General features: G+C 33.3%; 1 protein-coding gene across 1 annotated transcript in view; it reads right to left on the bottom strand.

Moving 5' to 3' along the window:
* Positions 1-26,601, bottom strand: part of LOC131853045 (cationic amino acid transporter 3) — a 245,833-nt gene that overhangs the window by 50,106 nt on the left and 169,126 nt on the right. The window contains exons 9-10 of the mRNA XM_059203838.1: positions 20,243-20,426; positions 14,003-14,127 (exon numbers count right to left, since the gene is read on the bottom strand). Of these exons, the coding sequence (XP_059059821.1) occupies positions 14,003-14,127; positions 20,243-20,426 (309 nt within the window). The remainder of the gene's footprint in view (positions 1-14,002; positions 14,128-20,242; positions 20,427-26,601) is intronic.

Raw genomic sequence — 26,601 nt, 5'->3', positions numbered from 1 at the left:
GTAAATGTCTGTAGAAATGTTATTCTTTTGACCTACCCAAATGTAAGAGTAAGTTATGTATAGATCTAATATATAATATGAACCACTCGTCTTTCATAAAAAACGTTCCTTAAATGGAAACAAGGTCTCAAAAAACCATGCCTCAATTTTTTTGTCACAAGTTTGTGAGTTGATATACTTATAAATATTTTAGCATTTTTAGTTAAAGTCAAATTCTTATATAACTTTCTACTATTGTAAAATACCCGAAACACAGCAGTGAGCATTGTATTATATTTTTTGTATTTTGAAACAGAAGAGCAAGAAATACAACAGACCAAAATCACAAGTATTGATTCGCTAGATAAGGAACATGGTTCAAGTAGCATATTCAATTACACGAAAAGCTATGGATTGCCAAACGAATCTTGCGGCAGCCTCTCAGAATTTATTAGAATATATTATAGCACAACAACAAAACAAAAACCCATATAAAATCCTTGTTAGCAAAGTTATTTTTCGTTCTCTTAATTAATGTCTAATAAAGTGACGTACACACATGCTATTTATACAAAATTCAAAATATCTTTATTCATGTAGGTCTATTACAGACTCTTATGATATGTCAAATCCACCGTCAGTTCGGAATGATTTCGAGAAGAGAATAACTGACAAGAAACTCAGCTATATATACGTATGTTGTACATTTTTACAATAATACACAGTAATTAAAATTAAAATTTAGGAGAATAGAATGACCACCAGCATATGGTATAGCAAAAAACAAAAAATCTAATCAGTCTTCGCAAACTGAACAGACTATAACCCCACAAGCAGCACCCGTTCACGAGTATGACCGATGAGCCAGCCATTATTGCAACCAACCAAATTAGAGGGAGCACATCTACCCGACCCACCACGCTGCGACAAGTTTGAACTTTATAGCGAGCATGATTGTTTCAAGTTACTCCACTACGTCATTTATATTATTTACAGCATAAACTGTACCAATCACAGTTCTCACATATTACAATATTTAATTTATATTATTTATATAATTAATAGCACACAAGAGAGGATTATTAATAAAATTTTCTGAAATAACCATTTCATTTTGTTTACTATTGCACATTGTACAAACAGAATATTCGCCGATCATATTTACCTATCAGCTCATAAATACCATAATTACAGAAAATCCAATATCCTGTTTATATAATAAATATAATTTGTTTTATTTGCAAACTTATAACTCTATATATCATCATCATCATCTGCTTCTTCCTTATCCCATTTATTTGTGGTCGGCGTAATATGTTTTTCGCTTCCATTCATCCCTGTTCGCAGTCATCGCGTTATTTACTTCCTTTCTTACCATATCATCTTTCACACAGTCCATCTATCTCTTTTTTGGCCTTCCTCTGCCCTTATAACCATCCACATTCATTTGTAACATCTTTCTTAAAATATTATCCTCGTTCCTACGCATTACATGTCCATACCATGATAGACGATTACCCTTCAACCTCTCTGACACCGGTGCCACTTTCATACTTCCTCTAATGTATTCATTCTTTATCTTATCCATTCTTGTCACACCACACATCCACCTCAACATTCTCATTTCAGTTGCATGCAGTCGTCTTTCATCCGTCGCCTTTACGGGCCAGCACTCTGATCCATACAAGACAGCAGGCCGGATCATGGTCTTGTAAATTTTCCCCTTAAGCTTAAGCTCCCTTATAACTCTATATATATATTATTTAATGATTATTTTTTTTAATATTCACCTGCCACATAAATGTTTTGAAACTAACTGCTCGCCCCGGTTTAGCATTGATGCATTAATTGTTAACTTAGGGTTTAAAGAACGTGAGGTAGCATGCTATTATCTTCTTCTTTTGGTTTATTTATACGTTATTAAACTTGACTTAAAGGTCTGTATTCAGACAGAATTAGTAGGTAATTAAACAAATGTATAAATAACATTATTTCATTGACTATGAGGTTCAACGTCCGAAATATAATGAAATCAAATGTCCTATAAAACACTTTGTTTGTAAAAAAGCTTATAAAATTGAAAAGTTTGAGAAGGATAATAATGTTTTTGTGCAAAAAACTTATAACTAATAGCAGTAACAGTAGTCTGATGACACTAAGATAGAGTGCGTATCAGTTTCTATGTTGATTATTGCATGCCTTACTTGTTATTGTCTAATTATTTATTGTAAACTAGCTGTACTCGCAACTTCGTCCGCGTGGAATTTAACTTTATTTTTCTAAAATAAAAGTAACCTAAGTTACTCCTTATTACATCAGCTACCTCCCAAAAAAAGTCCCGTCAAAATCGGTTCAGCCATTTCAGAGATTAGCCAGAACAAACAAATTGTAAAAAATATTATTTTGGTATATGTACCGTATTTATATTCATATACATGTAGTATAAAAATGTTATTTTAATATTTTAAACAGAGTCTCCAATTTTGTTTATATGTATAGATAATATCTATTTAAGGGAGCAACACACAAGTTTCTTGTTCATTCTTCTTGTGACGAGTCTGCGTTCCGAATGAGTGGTAGAATAAAAAATATGATTATTCAAAAGTGCTTATATTGAGTTTATTTCAATTAAGATTATTCCTATTTCTAGAATTACACATGAAATAATATCTTAATACAGTTTGTGTAAAGTTTAGAAAGGGTTGCAAATATAATTAATCTTCGTATGACAGAGTTCCGTAGTGTTTACATAATATCAAAGCGCGGCTGTACAGAGCATTTTATCTATGGTCAACGAGTACCAAACGTTTACCATGTTTGCTCATGTTGCGAATAATTACAGTACAGCTTATAAATGTACAGCTCTCTGGTTACAGCAAATTTATATTAATATTCTCATATTTATTAAGCTTATTAAAATTTGCTTTGCGGTTTTTCTTATACGTAATCTGAGATGAGTTCAGGGCGAATATTTTTATATTATTAAAACCTAGTCTCTGCCTCTGCATCTGCCTCTACTTCGTCTAACTATGTAGAAATAGATATATACTTTATTCAAATAATGAGTTTATTATGTTTAGTATATATAAGCACTTTTGAATAGTCATATTTTTTTATTCTACCACTCATTCGGAACGCAGACTCATCATAAGAAGAATGAGAATGAAACTTGTGTGTTGCTATTGTGAATAAAAATGTAGGTATAAATATACTGAAAAAAAGGCAAGAGGCATGCGATAATCAATATAGAAACCGCTACGCATCATTATTAGTGCAATCAGAATGATAATATTGTTAGGGCTATGACTATTCAAAAGTGCTTCAATGTAATTTTATTTAAATAAATGATTTCTATTCTATTCTATTCTATTCTATGAATTTTAAATTATTTCTACAAAAACATTATTATTATTTACAATCTCTTCAATTTTATAATAAGCATTATTACAGAGAAACGACATATGAATAAAAAGGCTATATTTTATGATAATTTTACTTAAAAAATTTGTATATACGACAAATTTTATAATGTTTTATTACAGCATTGAGGCGTTACATTTGTTACATTGTTTCCCTGGTGTTACAATATACACGAACTCTTACTTTAAGTTCTCAGAATACTCACCCCAAAACGAATGTTTAAATTTAGTGAAATTCGAAGGCCTATTTGGTCAAGCAGTTAACGTCAGATGGTTGCAGGTTCGATTCCTCGCACGATTTGTATTCATGAGTATGATGTTTGTATCGATCTGAGTGTTTTCTATATACAGTATAATAATAATAATATCAGGACAATTCACACAGCGCCATCTAGTCCCAAGTTAAGCTAGTTAAAGCTTGTGTTATGGGTACTAAATAACTGATACATATATACATAGATATATTTTTTTTCGTAAATACATACATATTATACGTAGAAAACACCCAGACCGATACAAACATTCACTCATGAATGCAAATGTTTGTGCCGTGCGAGGAATCGAACCCGCGACCATCGAACGTAAAGCGATGTGCTAAACCACTAGACCACCTAGGTCATCACGATACATACGAGTATGTATGTGTTTACGAAAAAAAATCTATGTAATTGTCAGTTATTTAGTACCCATAACACCCAGGTTTAGCTAACTCAACTTGGGTCTAGATGACGTTGTGAAAAAAAACTAATATTCATTATCAGATAAAAAAATTCAAAGTCCTGTCTTTCAATGTGCACCCCAATCATGCGTTCTAAACGTTGTACTCGTGTCACTTACCCTTCTCACTGAGGGATCTGTTTGTATGAGTTTAATTATTAAACTGATACGGATCGGGTGTATCAATATAGCTGGTGTAAAAAGAAGCAGCAAAATGGGAGAGTATGCGCTTTTGTATAACTCTAATTCGGAATATTGATAATAAACCTTATGATTATAGTCTGAAGCAACAAAATGAGTTACCTACTTGCTGTTGCCATATCATTATCATCATTACATAGTTATAGTTACCATTACATAGTATAGAACAGTCGCTGTCGCTGTCTGTCCCTATGTATGCTCAAATCTTTAAAACTACGCAACGGATTTTGAAGCAGTTTTTTTTTAATGGATAGAGCATCATTACATAGTTATAGTTACCATTACATAGTATAGAACAAAGTCGCTGTCGCTATCTGTCCCTATGTATGCTCAAATCTTTAAAACTACGCAACGGATTTTGAAGCAGTTTTTTTTAATAGATAGAGTGATTCAAGAGGAAGGTTCATATATATAATACATGTACACCCGTGCAAAGCCGGGGCGAGTAGCTAGTATATCAGTAATCTTTCTTTCTTTTTAATTTCTTCCGTATATATATAGTATCTTTTATAGTAAGTATATATAGTAAGTTATATAAAATAAAAAAATAATAATATTAATATATAATAAATATGACAACCCTTATCACTTAGGGGTATAAAAATATATAATAGCCGATTCTCAGACCTGCTGAATACGCATATAAAATTTCATAAAAATCGGTCAAGTTGTTTCGGAGGAGTATGGTAAGTAAGTTTGTGACACGAGAATTTTATATATAACACTAGCTGTGTCCGCGACTTCGTTCGTGCAACTTATGGAAGTCCTCATATATGAATAAATTTCCCCATTTTTGTAACATTTTTCACTGATGCTTCGCTTCTATTAGTCGAAGCGTAATGTTATATAGCACAAAGCCTTCCTCGACAAATGGTATATCCAACACAAAAACAATTTTTCTATTCGAACCAGTAGTTCCTGAGTTAGTGCGTTCAAACAAACAAACTCTTCAGATTTATAATATTATAATAGTACAGATAACTTTTAGCCAGTCCATAAATTTACGGGAAACTTTTTTTTTCTGCTTCCTTAACACAAAATATTTTCATATAAGCACGATGTTCTATTATACTCGCCTGCTGTAACTTTTCAGCAACAGCGGACGTAACTTATGCTATTTTTTAGTCACTACATAAAAGTGCACAACAAAAGTTATCTGTTCGTGTTAAAATTGTTCGCAACACAAAGAAAATTGCATGAAAGTGCCCTTTATAGAATAAACCTTTGTGAAGTATGGAAAAATTAAAATCAGTACGTCCTGATATTTTTTTGTGTGATCTCTCTCTATTAGTCTTATATGAATAAGATATTTATACATATATATATATATGTAAAGATTTTTTTACATCGATCAATAAACTAAATATAAAGTAAAATAGTAAGTAATGAAACAATAAATGTAATAATAACTGTCGGAGCACGATATGAGTGGAGTGCTAAAATTGCGCTATTGCTTTAGAAAGTTACTATAAAGGAAACGGAAGTAAGAGGAATCCGACAGTTGCACTAATAAATAAGTATATATTTACTTAAATTAAGCAATAAAACTCGAGCTCTCTGGATTTCGTCTTAAAATCTTAACATTAAAAGATATACAGTGTAGTGCTTTTGAAAGCACTTCCTTTTAAAATGGTGTTGAATTGACTGAAACGCCACAAGTATATGAAATAATAAAGTTGCAATATAACTCAATCTTAAACTTAAGTATCCATGTGAGTTTAGTATTAAATTTCTTTAGTATACACTCAAACTCTGGAATAAAGTACCTGCAAAGGTTTCTCAGAGAGAGTGGGGTTCTTTAAGAAGGTTTTAAGGTTTCTTATGGGTCGATAAAGCACATTTGTTTCAGGAGTATAAGGAATACAGTAACCGTTTATATTATGGTATTAAAAAATTAAAATAGTGAACAAATTATTGTTAGAGAGAGTTGAAAATATAGAAATAAGTAAAGTAATTATCGAATAGAGTCTATGTATATAGGCAGTTCATAATCTAATATGGTTTATATATGTACTAACTGCACCCACGGGTTCGTTCGCGTGGATTTTGACTTTATTTTTCTAGAATAAAAGTAGCCTGAGTTTATTACATCAGCTACCTGCCAAAAAAAGTTCCGTCAAAACCGGTACAGCCATTTCAGAGATTAGCCGGAACAAACAGACAGACAGACAGACAAAAATTGTAAAAAATATTATTTTGTTATATATAACGTATTTATATTAGTTTTTTACTGCGTATGCAAGTAGTAAAACACGATTATTTCAATATTACAGTAAGAAACTCGAATTTTATTTACATGTATAGATTCATACCAATTTTTCATTATGTCGTGTAAAGAGAGAATATTCAATTAAGTAAAGGATATTAAATTTTCTTTCACGAAACTCGTGCATTATATATTGAATAATTTGTAAGAAATATGTAAGTCCAATATCATGAGAAGGAAAACATAATCCTAAGTCAGTTTGATCTATGTTCGGGTTCCATCCAGTCTTACTCTCGTAAATATTTTTACTGGCAACAGTTTTTATAAAAACTTATTAATATCAGGTTCAATTAGGAGTGAAATTAAACCTTGTATTACAGGTAAAAGATTAGAGGTATTTTTTGTCGAAAAATTGTTAATACTGTATGAAAAAGTACCTACTTACTTGCCAGTAGCTACTAGCGAATCTAACAGCTTGTTTGCTATTCCTATAATGCATTTATTTGTGAGGGTAGTGATAAGATGCCATTCTAAACAATGTGCGAAATTCCCTTCAACATCAACAGACTAGATCGTCGCCGTCAAAGTTGTAGAATGCAAAACGACAACGAAAGTTACCTTTGCACGGACGCGCTTTCATCTGCGAATCGACTTTCACGCAAGAAAGAATCTGCATGTAAAGGTAGAAAAGAGAACTAGGAAGAACTCAAGCGCGCTCTCATGTGAAATCCTGAGTAATTTAATTGTCCGTGTTTATTGTAATATGAAATAATTATCACTGCAGAATAGTGGACATGTAATAGAGCAAAGATCTTATATTTGACCGATTTATTGACAACTACTAACTTCATCACACTTACTCGACAACTATCATTAAATTTCGAACTATTTACAGAATATTATATTATTAATAGTTAATGGCAAAAAATAGGGGTTGATGCTGGAATAGTGAAAATTTAGGATTATATGTATTTTTTAATGCCACATTATAAATAAATATAAATAAAAAAATATGCCCAAAACATAAAAAAAAAAATGATAGGGGTGTTGTCCACCCCTATCATTATTTTTTACATATAATCCAAAATTTTCACTATTCTATTATCAACCCCTATTTTTTGCCTTATCACTTAGGGGTATGAAAAATAGATAGTAGCCGATTCTCAAACCTACTGAATATGCATATAAAATTTCATAAATATCGGCAAGAAGTTTCAGAGGAGTGTAGTAACTAACATTGTGACACAAGAATTTTATATATAAGAAGATAATTTTATAATTCAAATTATAGGCTATGATATATGTTATAATTTAAAAAGATATTCTGTATAACACTTAGGTCTTAGAAGAAGGAAGGAAGAAGGAGAAGACCAAACACAGCTTCATCAAACAAGTTAAGGTAAAAGTTGGAGTCGTGTCGTAACAACAGATAAAAATATTTATAGAAGATCGTGGATGGTGACGGGAACTCCACCGACAAGAGCACAGCTCTTAAATTATAAATAAATGTATGAATTCTGGCATCGAAAGTACGACAACCTGAACCGAGGTTCGAACCCCTAGCGGTGCCCTCAAAATATAATATATTTTTTTTTATACCACTTAGGTGGCAAACAAGCATACGGCCCATCTGAGACAAGAGCACAGCTCTTAAATTATAAATGGATGTATGAACTTAGGTCCTATGTGTTATTCTGATGTATAAGTTTCATTAAAATCAATTTAGTAGTTTTTGTGTAAAACAGTAACCAACATTCATCTATACTCATAAACTTTCGCGTTTATAATATACAGTAAGATTTATTTATTAATCGTAAATCTATCTATATATATATAAATAAAATTGGAGTGTCTGTTTGTAATATTGAAATAACCGTTTTTTACTACATGCATATGAATATAATAATAATAATTCTTGTCATCGTAATCATTTATTTTATAATTGTCATTGTTTGGTGATATTCACCCGCAATGACAAGTTTAACACTCCATCAAAGGAAGATATATAATATAATAATAATAATAATCTCAGGACAATTCACACAGCGCCATCTAGTCCCAATTTAAGCTATCTAAAGCTTGTGTTATGGGTACTAGATAACTGATACAAGTACATAGATATTTTTTTTTTCGTACATACATACATATTATACATATAAATTCCCGGACCGATACAAACAATCATACTCATGAATACAAATGTTTGTGCCGTGCGAGGAATCGAACCCGCGACCATCGGACGTAAAGCGGTCTGCTGGACCGCTAGACCTCGACGACCTCGGTGGTTGTCAATATATATATATAAATAAAAAAATAATAATAAAAGGCTGTTATCTTAGATACATGTGCAATAGTCCGTCACTTCCTAAATGCCACAGAATAAACCATCAAGCGAAATAAAGTAACGAGAGACTTGCCAGGTCCCGTCCTCGGTACTAATCACCAGCTTAAGCTGTGGAAAAGAGAATAATAATAATATCTCAGGACAATTCACACAGCGCCATCTAGTCCCAAGCTAAGCAGAGCTTGTGTTATGGGTACTAGACAACTGATATAAATACATGGATGCATTTTTTTTTAATAGACACCCAGACCGATACCGACAATCATACTCATGAATACAAATATTTGTACTGTGCGAGGAATCGAACCCGCGACCATCGGATAGTAAAGTCGTGTGCTAAACCAGTAGACCACAGAGGCTGTCAATAAATACGGTACATACACCAAAATAACATTTTTTACAATTTTTGTCTCTCTATCTGTTTGTTCTGGCTAATCTTTCAGGCAGCTGATATAATAAAGAGTAACTTAGGCTACTATTATTTTAGAAAATTTATTTTATTTTAAAAACAAAAGTTTAATTCTACACGGACGAAGTCGCGGGTACAGCTAGTAGGAAATAAAAACTAACTATCTATTTTTTGAATAAATGCAAAGTGAATTCACGGGAACTAGTGGAAGCAAAAAATAGACACGAATAATCGGACGAGCGAAAGCTTCCCTCTGTTAAATTGGGCGCGCTACTGTTAGCACATGAAGGTACGTGTCATGAAAAGCTAGCTAATGATTGCGGTACTCCATAGCGATCCGGTGCGTATATTTTTAGTGAGTGAAAATCCCACAACTCACCGAGTTCATTCACCGGATATAATCCTCGGATACAATCCTTTTTGTAGACATTAAAGAAAATATACTAAACATATCAATGACGTGCTTAAATATATTTTTATGCAAATAAAATATGCATTGAATAGAAAATACAGAGCCATTGTGGAAACCTTATTGGAAATTGAAGCTTTAAAAAGCTACGGAACAAAAGTTTCTGTGAAGAATTACAATATTGTATACCTGTATACTGTATAGTCGAGGCACAATGGAAGAATATTTCTTTATTAATTTATTACTTTAGTAGTTGTGGTCGCCAGCTAATAATTGCTATCATTGTTATATAGAATAAAACAAAGTCGCTGTCGCTATCTGTCTCTATTAAATCTTTAAAACTACGCAACTGATTTTGAAGCGGTTTTTTTAATAGATAAAGTGATTCCAGAGGAAGATTATATATAGTACATTTACACCCGTGCGAAGCCGAGTAGCCAGTTAACATTAAATCGAGAGTATTGTTCTGTGAAATAATATTGAAAAATAATAAAATAATAAATTCAGATACCTACATATAATAAAAATATAAATTCCTTGATTATTCGAATATTTTTCTCTGAAAGAATTTCTCGTTGATTTTGAATATGCACGATATATTTCAGATTAAAATTTTTTAGTTTATTAATTTATGAAAACTCACAAAAATGTACGGGTATTATTTTTATTATGTTGATATTTATATAACATTCGGCGCCTGCTCTTGTCGATTTTATTTTAAAACTAAAAACCTAGGAATGGAGTCCGATTTTTTTATATATCTATATCATAAAATAGAACGAATTTATAAATGAATAATACAATAAATGTAATTCTAAAATCTGAAACTTCGTGACTTATAAAATACAAGAGACTTGGCCACTCTGTTTCAGGTAAAATGTAGCCAATATTTATTCTTATGATACAATCTATTTATATATTTGACTTCATGTAATTATAGTTTTAATAATATCGATTCACATTAGTGGAATACTGTGACATTTATTACTTTATTGCGGTACCTATTATAATGTTTTAATGAAATTTAATGACATATTGTAATTATGATATCATTTTCAATATTTGCACCCCTACGGGGTGCTGCATGTCGTGTACTAAAATTATATTGTAAGATCAAAATTACCATGTAGCAGGCAAATAAATAATTTTTTTTTTATCTCGACTTTCGCCGGTAATCTTGGTACGGGCCTAAGCCAAGTACATAACAATGTTATATCTTAGGTGGATATACCATAATACAAATGTAGGCCTAATCTGTCTTATTTATTATTATTATTATTATTATCTACACATCTTTCATTAAGATCCATTTAGCTGTTTATTCGTGATAAGATGACAAACAGATACGCTTTCGTATTTACCATATTGATATAAATATAACTGCAAAATACTTGTTAGATACCAATTAAATGAAACATTCGAATCTTCTCTGTTACTTATCATTATTATATTATATATATAGAGTTCTACTCTATATATATTATTTATTTGACATTTATCACTATATTTCGCCAATTTAAATAAGGTCTTTTTAAATTATAGTATATGTATATATTATATATTACTGTAAATTTTTATAAAAATCCATTTAGTAGTTTTTGAGTGAAAGAGTAACAAACATCCATCTATACTCACAAACTTTCATGTTTATAATATTCGTAAGAAGACAGTCAGTTAATAATAACATTGGAATTCATGTTTCAAGTAGTTACTAGAATTCCTTTTAATTTCTATAAACAAAATCTATTAAAATCTCTCTATTTCTATAAAAAACAAAGTCGCTGTCGCTGTCTGTCCCTATGTATGCTTAAATCTTTAAAACTACGCAACGGATTTTGAAGCAGTTTTTTTAACAGATAGTGATGCAAGAGGAAGGTTTATATATATAAACATGTACACCCGTGCGAAATCGGGGCGAGTAGCTATTATAAGAATAAAAAGAAACATAAAAGTGATCCGAAATATTGTCCCTGGAGAGAAGATTTATATCCTATTGAATAGTTATTAAGGAAAACATTTAGAGGAATAGGATTTCGTTAACCAATATTCCTTCTAATCCTGCATTATGTTCCGTTGTTTCTTGAATACTTCAAACGAAGATTGATTATGAATGCCAACGTAAATCGATATTGTAACAACAAATATTTACTTTAGACGTGTTTTCGATACAACGATGTATCGTTTAATACGAACTGTGTCCTTTGATTTAGATTAATTGATTAAATCTATGATTAAATTGAATTTAATTATTAGTCCTCATTAATAGAATAGAATAGAATAGAATAGAATAGAAAATCATTTATTCAAATAAACTTACATTGAAGCACTTTTGAATAGTCATTACATTTTTTAATCTACCACTCGTTCGGAAAGCTGTCTCATCACAAGAAGAACGAGCAAGAAACTTGCGTGTTGCTCTTTTAAATAATTTATTATTACTTTACATTTTTAAGTTTAAGTGTGTGAATACAAACCACCAATTAGCACTAATTCTATTAAATACTCAAATAGAAATAATATTGAATATATAACCAACTGGTTAAACAATTAATAAGAGGAAATCAGTCATAGTGATTAGAGCAGACCAGTCCCTACAAGCAGCACCCGTTCACGAGTATGATGGCTGAGCCAGCCATCACTGCGCTCGACCATATTTTAGGGAGCCCAATGACCCGGCCCACCACGCCGCCACAAGTCTGGACATTTTAGTGAGCATGACTACTCAAAACACTAGACTACGTCAAAGCTACTTACAATTGCTATCTGATAGTTATAGTATTCACATTTTACATAAGAATGCATGCGGCAATCAATACAAAAACCGCTACGCTTTCATATTTCTAAAATCAATCAATTAAATCAAGAAAGCAATGAGAAAATTAAATTATAACGTTGTATGCTAATAAACTAGTTATTTACTTGATATGTTGTCGTCTATGAATTCGTCTATCCTGTAATAGGCTTTCTTACACAAAAATTGTTTAATATAAGATTTGAATTGCCTCTCTGTCAGATTTAGTGCAGATTCTGGCAGTTTATTATAAACATATTCTACTATAGTATATTCATGTATGTCTGTATATGTGACTGTAGGTACAGATATAAATTCAGGTGTCCTCTATGGCGGTTTCGATGGTCGCAGGTTCGATTCCTCGCACGAACAGATATTTGAAATTTAGGTTAAAATAAGTAAGTATAGATTGATTAGAATTTTTTATATTTGATATTTATTTAACATCAATTTATCTCTAAAGATATATCTTGTCTTATATATAAAATTCTCGTGTCACAATGTTAGTTACCATACTCCTCTGAAACGACTAGATCGATTTTTATGAAATTTTATATACACATTCAATAGGTCTGAGAATCGACTACTATCTATTTTCATACCCCTAAGTGATAAGGGTTGTCCACCCCTAACATTATTATTATATTTTTTTGTCAAAATTTTTAATTATAATTTTTTATTATGTGTCAGTAAAAAATACATACGACCCTAAATTTTCACCTTTCTATCACCAACCCCTATTTTTAATGGCGTTATTAATTTATATGGCAAAAAAACGTTTGCCGGGACAGCAAGAAAGAAAACGCCGGATCTATGGAAGTGCATAATTTTAGAACAGCTGCATCTAAACATTTGGATCATCATCATCATCGCAGCCCCTAAGACGTCCACTGCTGGACTTAGGCCTCCCCCAAAGATCTCCATGACGATCGGTCCTGCGCTGCTCCCATCAATGCCTTCCAGCGATCTTGACCAGATCGTCGGTCCACCTTGGTCCGTGGTCGCCACTCGAGGACTTTACTGCCCCAACGGCTATCTGTCCTACGAGCTATGTGCCCTGCCCATTGCCACTTCAGAGTCGCAATTCTTCGGGCTATGTCGGTCACTCTGGTTCTTCTGCGGATCTCCTCATTTCCGATTCGATCACGCAGAGTAACTCCAAGCATAGCCCTCTCCATTGCTCTCTGAGTGACTCTGAGCTTATTCATGAGGCCCATAGTTAGCGACCACGTCTCTGTGTCGTAAGTCATCAATATTTTGATACATTTTTTTATTATATTAGTAATTGTCAGGACAAAAAGTGTGAAAGAAAAAAGTACCGTAAGTAAGTAAATTATAGAATTAAATTAGATTATTATATCTCCATATAAATTATACTGATGATATAGAGAGATTAAAATCTGGTAAATGATTTAGGCCCTTATATTCTTCATTAGTATAGATGTATGAACAGCAAATAGTTGTTATTAAATCCCTAAATAAAAAGCCCCATAAATGTCTAATTAATAAATATAAAAATTGACTTACCTATGCTCATCATTTCGACCAGAACTTCGAGTTGGATCAGCAGTGCAACCACGGCTGCGGCCAATCCGCCACAGATTGTTGCAAGTGCTGGTGTGCCGGTTGTCTCCGAAATGATCGCCAGTTGCCTGGTAGAAATAATATGTATTTAGGTTTTAGAGCCTGATAGTTTTGAACCTAAGAATATCCATGAAGAATTTACTCAACGCCGTCTAGTCCCAAGGTAAGACAGTGAGTGAGTGAGTGACTGGTATTATGGGTATTCTATGGGTAGACTAATATTATGTAACTGGGGAAAAGGGGATTGTTAGTAATGTGGACTCATGACCCCATTACTAGCAGTGTACCATATCAGGTTGACCTCCACGCGGTTCCCCCTGGAAACCATCGTGATAACTTCCTGGTGTAATTGTCACGATGGGTGACTGACTTGACCTCATGTTCATCTTATTATCTTCCACTGGTGCCCCGCCAGCGTAAACCGTAAGCGCAGGCGAGTGCACCATTCCATTATCATCTATTAAAAAAAATATCATCATTATCGCATCCCGGAAGACGGTGGACTGGCAGTGGACTGCTGGACTTAGGCCTCCCCCAAAGATATCCACGACGGTCGGTCCTGCGCTGCTCGCATCCAATGCCTTCCAGCGATATAGATACGTCCAGACGGATGCAAATAATCACAGACATGAATATTTACCTTGCGAGGAATCGAACCCGTGACCGTAAGAAGAAAAGCGGTGTGCTAAACCACTAGACCACCGAGGGTAGCAAAGAGATAAGAGACATTACATCGTAGTCCTTAGTAATAGCAACAGACGAGTTATATAACGGTGTTGTCGAGATGTAGATGCTGTGTGCTGTGCGATGCTAACATAGAGACTGTTTAATAACGAACATACCATGCAATACAACCCACGTAATATCTATACATATTATATATAAATAAAATTACAGTGTCTGTTTGTACTATACGGTATATATACCAAAATATTTTTTTTATCATTTTTGTCTGTCTGTCTGTTTGTCTATTAGTTGGGCACTAGCTAGTGTTAGCTTCAATATATAAAGAGCACTCGGTTGACTAATTTGTTACTTACATTTCATTCAATTAAAGCCATAGTAAGTCACGTGATGTTGGTGGCGTCACGATTATGCCGCCACCAATAGGAATAGAGATAAAGAGGCCGGGAACAAGGAGGGAGCGGGCTGCTCTCTCTTTGTTCGAGGCGACTGAGACGACCAGATGTGAATGTACAGCGACGCAATTTATGTGGAGTGTAATTTGAAAAAGGAGTAAATTAAAAGTACTGCTGCTTTGACGTATCATTTCTGAAACTTCCGAATACTAGTGGCTGGTTAGACTAGTTTGAATATTATTACATTGTGAATAAATAAGGCATTTCGCTCGCTCATGAGAGTTAACTCTAATAATCTATCTATCTATATATATAAATAAAATTGGAGTGTCTGTTTGTAATATTGAAATAACAGTTTTTACTACATGCATATGAATATAAATACGATACCAACACAAAAAAAAACATTTTTTACAATTTTTGTCTGTTTGTTCCGGCTAATCTCTGAAATGGTTGGACCGATTCTGACGGGACTTTTTTTGGCAGGTAGCTGATGTAATAAGGAGTAACTTAGGCTACTTTTATTTTAGAAAAATAAAGTTAAAATCCACGCGGACGTAGTCGCGGGAACAGATAGTTAATAATATAATTACTCCAGGTGTCACAAGATAATTTATTGTCTGTGCTATATATAATAGATATCGATTACTGATTACCATAAGGTAGGCCGTTACCCTCCGATCGATCCCCCGTCCAATTCAAACGGGGGTCGAAATTACGACGGTCTGAGCTACGGTGCGAACCTCTACCCGTACCCTCAGAGGAAATTCGATCTGTCATCGGCCTTCAGCCGCTCTATAAGTCCTTGCTTTGGTTTGGAGTGACATCTGCACTCGCTCCATATCGGCCCGAGAAGCTGAAAGGCCAGCTACGGCCAACAGCAATAGAGTCATCAAAAAAAGTGATGATATACTGTCAGCTCAGATTTATGCGACGAAGATAAACATATAGTTTTTTATCTTAAGTAATTTTGTCGCTGAACCTAAAGAATGTTATGTAGAGTTGTCTCGATCATGACATTTCTATCTACTAAAATTATAAATGTGAAAGTAATGTGGATATAAAGACGACCTCGGTGGTCTAGCACATAGCTTTACGTCCGATGGTCGCGGGTTCGATTCCTCGCACGGCACAAATATTTGTATTCCTGAGTATGATTGTTTGTATACACAACTTTGTGAAACACCAATGCCTTTGGAATCTCGTTGCATTTTGAGTCGAGCTATATATTTGAGAAATATTCTCAAGGAAATATGAATAGAATAGAATAGAAAATCATTTATTCAAATAAACTTACATTGAAGCACTTTTGAATAGTCATCACATTTTTTTTAATTTACCACTCATTCGGTAAGCTGTCTCATCACAAGAAGAACGAGCAAGAAACTTGCGTGTTGCTCTTTTAAATAATTTTATTCCAATAAACATGTTAAATGTACTGTTGTTTGACGACCTCAATGGTCTAGCGGTCTTGCACACCGCTTTACGTCCGATGCTTTCGGGTTCGATTCCTCGCACGGCACAAACTTTGTATTCATGACTATGATTCTTTGTATCGGTCTAGGTATTTTCTATGCATAATATGTATGTATTTACTAAAAAATATTTATGTATTTGTATCAGTTATCTAGTACCCATAACACAAGCTTTAGCTAGCTTAACTTGGGTCTAGATGGCGCTGTGTGAATTGTCCTGAGATTATTATAATTAACTTTATGCATGAACTGTTTCTGTGTTGTCCGGTGAGGCTGTAAAGTCAGCTGCGGCCAATAGCATTGGAGTAGTCCGAAAAAAAAGTGTAGCCCGTTAGTTTGTTTGCTATTCGAATTACATATCCTGTATTCAAATGTAGTTGACACTAAAACTTTGTATGTCAATAAATATTTCAGTTTGATTGCCCAGTGTGTACACATCGATAAAAAACACGGATTTGGAATCTCGTTGCATTTTTAGTCGAGCTATTTGGTTGCGAGAAATATTCTCAAGGAAATATGGATACGTTATATGTACTGTTTACCATGATGTCGACCATATGTCTGTCTACTCTATATAATATAATAGTCGTGAATATATAATTATACTTATATAAACTACTCTTTCATAATCCTACACGCGACCGCGTCCGTGTTAGTCCGCGTGGAATTTAACAAAAAAGTTAATTAGAGAATTCTTCTAAAATAAAAGTAGCTCATTATTATATCGGCTATCTGCCAATAAAAGTGTTATCAAAACCGGTGCAGCTATTTTAGAGATTAGCCGGAACAGACAGACTGACAGATAAAAATTGTAAAAAATTTTGGTGTTGGTACCGATTTATATTCATATGCATGTAGTAAAAAACTGTTATTTCAATATTACAAACAAACACTCCAATTTTATTTATTTATTTATTTATATAGATAGATAGATTGTTAGAGTTAACTCTCATGAACGAGCGAAATGCCTTATTTATTCACAACGTAATAATTTTCAAACTAGTCTAACCAGCAACTAACTAGTGCCCAACTAACAGACAAACAGACAGACAGACAAAATTGTTAAAAAAAATATTTTGGTATACATATATACCGTATATTACAAACAGACACTCCAATTTTATTTATATATATATATATATATATATAGATTGTTAGAGTAAACTCTCATGAGCGAGCGAAATGCCTTATTCACAACGTAATAATTTTCAAACTAGTCTATCCAGCAACTAACTAGTGCCCAACTAACAGACAAACAGACAGACAGACAAAAATTGTAAAAACAAATATTTTGGTATACATATATACCGTATATTACAAACAGACACTCCAATTTTATTTGTATAGATAGATAGATTGTTAGAGTTAACTCTCATGAGCGAGCGAAATGCCTTATTATTCACAACGTAATAATTTTCAAACTAGTCTAACCAACAACTAACTAGTGCCCAACTACAGTTAGGAAGCTAGTAGTTAGTACATTGCTCAGCGTGGTAAGATAATCACCGATTGGCAAGCAGTGCGGAGTTTGATGCCCGAGCGCAAGACTTCGGTTGAGTTTCGTACTTTCCCCTGAGTTAGCACTTTACGCTCCTTCGGTAAACTTGTGAGTTTCACGAATGCTATCATTGGGTTTCATCATCAAAATATTCCTGTGTAGAGAATTACTTTCTACTATATATGCTTTTAAAACTATTTTAGTGTCTGTTTATTTTATTCCGTGGCGAGTTTTATGTATCTAACAACCCTTTTTTTGTTTTTCATAATATTGTTAATATATAATACTAAATTTATTTCTTTTTATTTTTGTTTTAAATGGAACGAAAGTATGTGTCTAAAAATACTTTTTTAGTTTTCATAATATCGTTAAAATAAGTAAAACTAAATTGATTGTTTTTTTTATTTTTTTTAATGGAATGGAAATAAGTGTCTAAAAATACTTCTTTTTTTTTTATAATCTCAGGACAATTCACACAGCGCCATCTAGACCCAAGTTAAGCTAGCTAAAGCTTGTGTTATGGGTACTAGACAACTGATACAAATACATAGATTTTTTTTTTTCGTAAATACATACATAGAAAATACCCAGACCGATACAAACAATCATACTCATGAATACAAATGTTTGTGCCGTGCGAGGAATCGGACGTAAACCGGTGTGCTAGACCGCTAGACCACCGAGGTCGTCATTTTTCATAATGTAGTTAAAATAAGTAATTAAAATTTTTCTTTTTTTTTTAATGGAACTTTAACTGTGCTAGGAAAAACTGTGTGTGTCTATGTGTATTATAGTGTTTCGCCTCCATAATTGGTTCATGAGATCATCTATTTTTGATTGATTGATCATCTATAATTAACTCTATACTAAAACCAACTACATAATCTATTTGTCTTCTAAGCAAAGACTTCTAGTAAAATAATACGACTCTCATTATTATGTTTTATATTATTAAAAAAAAAGCTGTACTCGCGTTAAATATTAGTACATAAATTTTAATATAAAATATAGCCTATGTATTATTCTGATGCCTATCTGAAGTTTCATCAAAATCTGTTCAGTAGTTTTTGCGTGAAAGAGTAACAAACATCCATAACCTTATTGTAACGATACATGTGTCCGTTGTTATATTATTTGTATTTCTTCTCTACTGCTCTCTTGCTGCAACTATCAAATAAAGTATATTCTACCTATATATTATACTTACAATCTTTCGCGATTATAATATTATTAATAGTATAGTACTTAATTAAAGGAGCCAACAGAATATCAGCGCTGCAGATTTATCTGTAGTTTAATGCTGATTTGGTTGCCTCTTCATCATTGCGACACATAAAGCCACCTCCATTTTTTTATTTGTAATATTTATATTCCTGCACATTTAATTTGTAAACTAATTTATTTATCTACGAGTATCTATCTATCTAATACACTTATACTCACTTGAAAATACACATAAAGCCACCTCAACTTTTTAATCTATATTCCTGCACTTTTAATTTGTAAACTAATTTATTTATCTACGATTATCTATCTATCTAATACACTTATACTCACTTGAAAATACACATAAAGCCACATCCATTTTTTAATTTATATGTATTCCTGCACTTTCAATTTGTAAACTAATTTATTTATCTACGAGTATCTATCTATCTAATACACTTATACTCACTTGAAAATACACTTAAAGCCACATCCATTTTTTAATTTATATTCCTGCACTTTTAATTTGTAAACTAATTTATTTATCTACGAGTATCTATCTATCTAATACACTTATACTCACTTGAAAATACACTTAAAGCCACCTAAATTTTTTAATTTATATTCCTGTACTTTTAATTTGTAAACTAATTTATTTATCTACGAGTATTTATCTATCTAATACACTTATACTCACTTGAAAATACACATAAAGCCACCTAAATTTTTTAATTTATATTCCTGCACTTTTAATTTGTAAACTTATTTATTTATCTACGTGTATCTATCTATCTAATACACTTATACTCACTTGAAAATACACATAAAGCCACCTCAACTTTTTAATCTATATTCCTGCACTTTTAATTTGTAAACTAATTTATTTATCTACGTGTATCTATCTATCTAATACACTGATACTCACTTGAAAATTAGGCCATCTGACGCCATTGCGTAGACTACACGGGGCATGGGGAACATGGAACCGAACATGGATACTGTGAGGCCCGCCAGAGCGCCAATGGCAACTATGTACTTGCAGGTCGGTGCGCGGACGTACGAGAACATCTGCACCAGGGCCGAGTCCGTGTCAATTTGGTCGTAGGGTACTGAAAAAAAAAACATTTATTTATACCTAACACGCAAACACTTAAGCAGGTAAGAGACTACAGCATGGGGTTTTTCAAGAAGGGTATTAAAGTTTCTTATGTTATGTAAAAAAACCTATTATAGGATAGATGAATTTGTAGATGATAGCAATATCTAGCAAGAAGAAGTTTTTTAGCGGACAACGTTATAATTTCTTTTTTATACTGCTTTCTTGATATATGATATCGTAGTGGCTTTTGTATTGATTGCCGCATGCATCCTTATGTAAAGTGCGAATACTGTAACTACTATAACAAATTTAAGTAGCTATGCCGGGGTCGAGTGAAATGAGTAGTCATGCTCACTAAAATGTCCAGACATGTGGCGGCGTGGTGGGCCGAGTCATAGGGCTCCCTAAAATATGGTCGAGCGGTGATGGTTGGCTCATCCGTCATACTCGTGAACGAGTGCTGCTTGTAGGGACTGGTCTGCTCTTATCACTACGACTGATTTAATCTTATTGTGTTTTTATATTTGAGCCTAAATAAATTGGTGCTGGTTGGTAGTTTATATTCACACGTTTCGACTTGTAAATGTGAACTTACAAGGATTATTTAAAAGAGCAACACACAAGTTTCTTGCTTATTCTTCTTGTGATGAGACAGCTTTCCGAATAAGCGATAGATTTAAAAAAAAAATCGTTGATTATTCAAAAATGCTTAAATTAAGTTTATTTGAGTAAATGATTTTTTATTATATTCTTATAAGTCGGCAATGTGTGTCTGTCTCTTCTGGTGTTCCAGACGTTCAAAGACTACGGTAACCGTTTACCGTTAACTTTTTTTAACATTTTTTTAACATCACGTAAAAAAATGTTAAATTATCTATCTATACAATAGACTCAAGTCTTACTGCAAATATTTCGGTTCTACTAAGAAATAATAAATATAAAGTTTCGGACAATATCTTTTACGAACTTCGATTTCATTGGTACGAACTTTTTATTTTGTCCGCTTGAACTATATTTAACGATTCACTAAGCGACTCGTAGACCAAACAATTTTGATTAAACTGTTAACTTAAGTGTGACAAAGGCGTCAGAAGTTGCGATCAATATCGTTTGAATTTGAACATTCCGATTCGAAATCTCAAAGTAAACGCTATTTGATAAGTACTTAAAATATAAATATTTGTACAATTCAAATTCAAATTCAAAATATCTTTATTCATGTAGGTCTATTACAGATTCTTATGATATGTCAAATCTACCGTCGTTCGGAATTATTTCGAGATGAGAAGAACGGATAAGAAACTCAGCTCGTATTTTTTTTTAAATGTATACAAATTTACAATACGCTGCCTAAAAAATACAGATTCATTCAAATTCAAATTTGGGAGAATAGAGTGACCACCAGCATATGCTATTGCAAAAAAAAACAAAAAATGTAATCAGTGTTCGCAACTTGAACAGACCAGTCCCCACAAGCAGTACCCGTTCACGAGTATGACGGCTATACAAATGAATGAATCATTAACGCCATGTACTTCTAGCAAAAAATAGAAAGACTACATTTTATAATTGTCTTTACGAGAAGTATGACCTGCTTTGGTCCATCCACCCTACGATTTTACAACTCTATTCCCATAAAAGACCTATTGACTTTTCTAAGCGATACTTGGGGACAGCAAGTTTGTCTTTAAATCTAGTAAAAATCTAGTTTAAATTTAGTATTAACATTATGAATATTGCTGGTTTTTGGAAGTAAGTGATGATTTTTGTGTACATATAGAATATTTGAGTATATGAATTGTGAAGCAACGGTGAGAATATATTAATAATCTAGTTTCAAAAGCATTGAATTGCATTTATACTTGATGGACTGTGTGTAAGCGCGCTCAAGTATCGGCTTTACAGGCAGGCTATAAACAATATACGTTGTCACTTGACAGTTATTTACTGAGAATAGCTTTATAATTGATGGATTATATCATGAAGTATACTAATAGTTTACACATGAACCACTCAAATTGCGTTCCATAAATATATGATAACATAAATTCCACGAGCAATAGAAGCAATAAATATACTAAAGCAAAAACGGGCAATAGTTTTGTGTTTTTATTTGAGGATTTACTATATTGTATTGAATTAAATTTTTTAATAGTCGAAACATACATTTTCCTATTATCCGGACCTGGAAGGAAACGATAACGAAATATCGCGATTATGGCGCATATGGGAAACAACCTGTTCCCGCGACTTCGTCCGCGTGGAATTTAACTTTATTTTTCTAAAATAAAAGTAGCCTAACTTACTTCTTATTACTTTAGCTACCTGCCAATAAAAGTCTCGTCAAAATCGGAGCAGCCATTTCAGAGATTAGCCGGAACAAACAGACAAAAATTGTATTATAAAAAATGTTATTTTGATGTTTGTACCGTATTTCTATTCATATGCATGTAGTAGAAAACGGTTATTTCAATATTACAAACAAACACTCCAATTATATTTATATGTATAGATAACTGTGTAATTTAAATTTTCAACCGTTGAAACCTATATTTTTCTATTGTTTTGACCAAGATGTACTAGAGCTAAAAGGATAATGAAACATTGAGACTGGCGATGATAATAATAATAATCTCAGGACAATTCACACAGCGCCATCTAGACCCAAGTTGATCTAGCTAAAGCTTGTGTTATGGGTACTAAATAACTGATACTGTTGCGGCCTTCTTGCTGGCCGGTTATAAGACGTGACTAGGACAGACGAGACAATTGACAAGATAGAGACGACAAGAATAAAGACGGACAATTATATAGAAAGTTTACCAATTATATTTTACATTTAAAACAAGCTTGCTTCTTTCATTAACGATATTTCTTAATGGTCGACCGAACAACAGACCAGTTCAGTTCAGATACATACATATTTTTTGTCGTAAATTATTATATACAGAAAACAAACAAACTAATACAATCAATCATACTCGTGAATACAAAGGTTTGCACCGTGCGAGGAATCGAACCCGCGATTATCGGAAGTAAAGCGGTGTATTAAACCGCTAGACCACAGAGGTCGTCAAGATGATAATGTGGTAATTACAATGTGAAAAAATAAACACCAACTTCAATATAATGTTCCGGGCGGAAGGGTAATGTGGACTGATGATCCCATTGCTAACAATGTACCATGTCAGCTTGACCTCCACGCGGTTCCCCCTGGAAACCATCGTGATAAATTCCCGGTGTATTTATCACGATGGGTTTACTGACCTGACCTCATGCTCATTGTTGCGGGTGAATAATATGATGTTATTGGTCGAGACGATGTATATTACAGATGATGATAAACTGACAATATGTACATAGAAATAATGATCTTATATACTAAATAAAAATAGGAAAATGTAAGGTGGGGTGACACAGTTTAGATACAGCAGTGCCTAGTAGACAATATTGAATTTGTCTTACTAGACATTATTAAATGCAATTATTATTTTGATGTATCTAGGTGACTGTGTCCCATACTCATCTTAACATCTTCCACTGGTGTCCCGCCATCGTGAACCGTTAGCGCAGGCGGGTGCATTACTATATACTAAAAAAATATAATGTTTCTAATAGAAGATTCATATTATCCGGATTGTAGCTTAGCTTACTTCTATGTTCTGTGATCTTATCTATAAATGATGGAAACTAAATCAACCTCAGACCTCAGCAGATAGATGCGAAGTTATCTAAATTTTAAGATTTAAATCTAGCCCCTAATTTGTTTAAACTTCGACATTAATATTCTACTATCTAGACGCTCGATAGAAACCAAACTAACTGAGTAGAGTTTCGAGAACCTAAATTTGAATAAAACTGTTATTTGTTTATAAATAACTAGCTACTCGCCCTGGCTTCGCACGGGTGTGTATTACATATATAAACCTTCTTCTTGAATCACTCTATCTATTAAAAAAAACCGCTTCAAAATCCGTTGCGTAGTTTTAAAGATTTAAGCATATATAGGGACTTCAGTCACCAAATACTCACAAGGAAGCATCAGTACTCATCTTGTACTCAATAAACCTAGATGGAAAGAAGCCTGGAATTATCATTTATACATCATAGCATTCAGATTGTGTGGGTCACAATACTCATACAATAATATTGTATACGATACGGTCATTAAACAAAATTGGATGCAGTTTAAATCGCATGCGCCGATACGTAAACACTTTAGTGCTTTATTACAGTGGAGTTATTGAAAATAAAAATATTTTTTAGTACCTCAATGCAGTACTGAATTTCCATACTTGATTTTATTGGATAATGATGGAAAGGTCCACCTACCTTAACTTTAACGTTAACTTAACGTTAACTTACTTAGTTACATATGTTGCATCTCTCACGTTAGCTAAGTAATTTTTCTTACTATAGGATTCAGTTACATTTCGTTGCACTTCAATATTTTTATTGCGTAATGAGTCTTAATTTATATGTGGACTCTATTCTCTTTGACAACTCGGTGGTCTAGTGGATCAGCATACCGCTTTACTATCCGATGGTCGCGGGTTCGATTCCTCGCACGGTACAAACATTTGTATCCATAAGTATGACATGAGATATTATTATTATTTAAGGACCTGATTTGTTCCGAACAATGTTGTGAATCCAATCCGCAATTTACCTATTTCATTTTATTTTTATAATAAAATTTGAGCGCGTTTGACCGCAATCTCACCTGATGTTAAGTGATGATGTGGTCTAGCAGCTCGCAAGCTCAAATAGTGCCTATTCACTCTTGACTTGAAGACACAATGTTGTAAGAGGCAGGAAACATAGACGCTGGTAGAGAGTTCCACTCCTTAGCTGATCGCATAAGGAAAGATGATGCAAAACGGTTGGTTCGAGCAGCTGGGATGTCATCAGTGTATGTGTGGAGCCACTCTCTACGTATTGTACGTTGATGGAACAGAACGGATGGGAGGAATGAGGTTGTGACAAGACACTTTACGTAGGTGATTAAGACTTTGAAGCCTCTAGCTACAAGTGATTCGTCCCCGATAAGTGTCCTAGCTCGTCTGTCGAATGAGTCTAGAGCGTCAAGTTGGCACTGAGCGGATCCATCCCCCAAGTGGGAATTCCGCGTCAAGTTGGCACTGAGCGGATCCATCCCACAAGTGGGAACTCCTTGCAAAATTTATTTACATGCTGTCATGGATACTTCATTAATGGTATTGAGTTAAATACAGTTCCGTGACATAAGTGGAACCTTTGTGTTACGGTGACTGCAATCCGTTAACGTCCTATTGTGCATAATGATTGCAACTGAGCTATTGACTTAATGAATGACCGTTCAAAATAATTACATTTCAAGTCGATACTTGTAGCGCTATATCGTTTTACACTTAATTGCACCAATTATTTACTGTAGTTCTGCGAGTAGTACAGTTTCCAACATTAAGACTTAGTGAAGTATGGCCACCACCTATAGTGAAGTATGGCCTAGAACCACCGCTATCCTGAACTCTAAACCTGCAGGTCATTTTGTTAATTCAATGGGGTTGTTCTACGCTGTGTAAGCCCGTGTGGTCGCCTCTAGAGAGCTTTTCTTCCTTAACAGTTATCGGTTCAGATTCTGCAGAATTAGGAAACTAAACCAATCCCCATGGGTATTCTGTCGATCATACCTTAATTCTCTTATATATAACATTCTTGTGTCACAATGTTAGTTACTATACTCCTTCGAAACGACTTAACTGATTTTTATATGCATATTCAGCAGGTCTAAGAACTATTTATTTTTCATACTCCTAAGTGATAAGAGTAGTCCATCCCTAATATTGACATTTTTTTTTTAATGCGGCATTAAACAATACATACAACCCTAAATTTTCACACTCCTACCCCCCCCCCCCCTTCTACCCAACCCCTATTTTTTATTTGTATGACAAAAGAACGTTTGTGGAGTCAGTTAGTTATTTTATATCATACACTATTGTATATTTGTTGTCCGTAATGATACTATAAGAATTGTATATAATTTGTTATATTGTTTGTGCTTCTTCTTTACTGTACGTTGCAAATAAAGTATATTCTATCTATCTATCTATCTATAAGAATTGCACCACTGAAGTGGCAATGGGCATGGAATATAGCTCGTAGGACAGATAGCCGTTGGGGCAGTAAAGTTTTACAAACGA

The sequence above is a fragment of the Achroia grisella genome, unplaced genomic scaffold, assembly GCF_030625045.1.
Source record: "Achroia grisella isolate CSIRO2021 unplaced genomic scaffold, CSIRO_AGI_Agris_v1 utg874, whole genome shotgun sequence".
NCBI classification, from domain to species: Eukaryota; Metazoa; Arthropoda; class Insecta; order Lepidoptera; family Pyralidae; genus Achroia; species Achroia grisella.
This window is presented reverse-complemented; position numbering and strand designations above follow the sequence as displayed.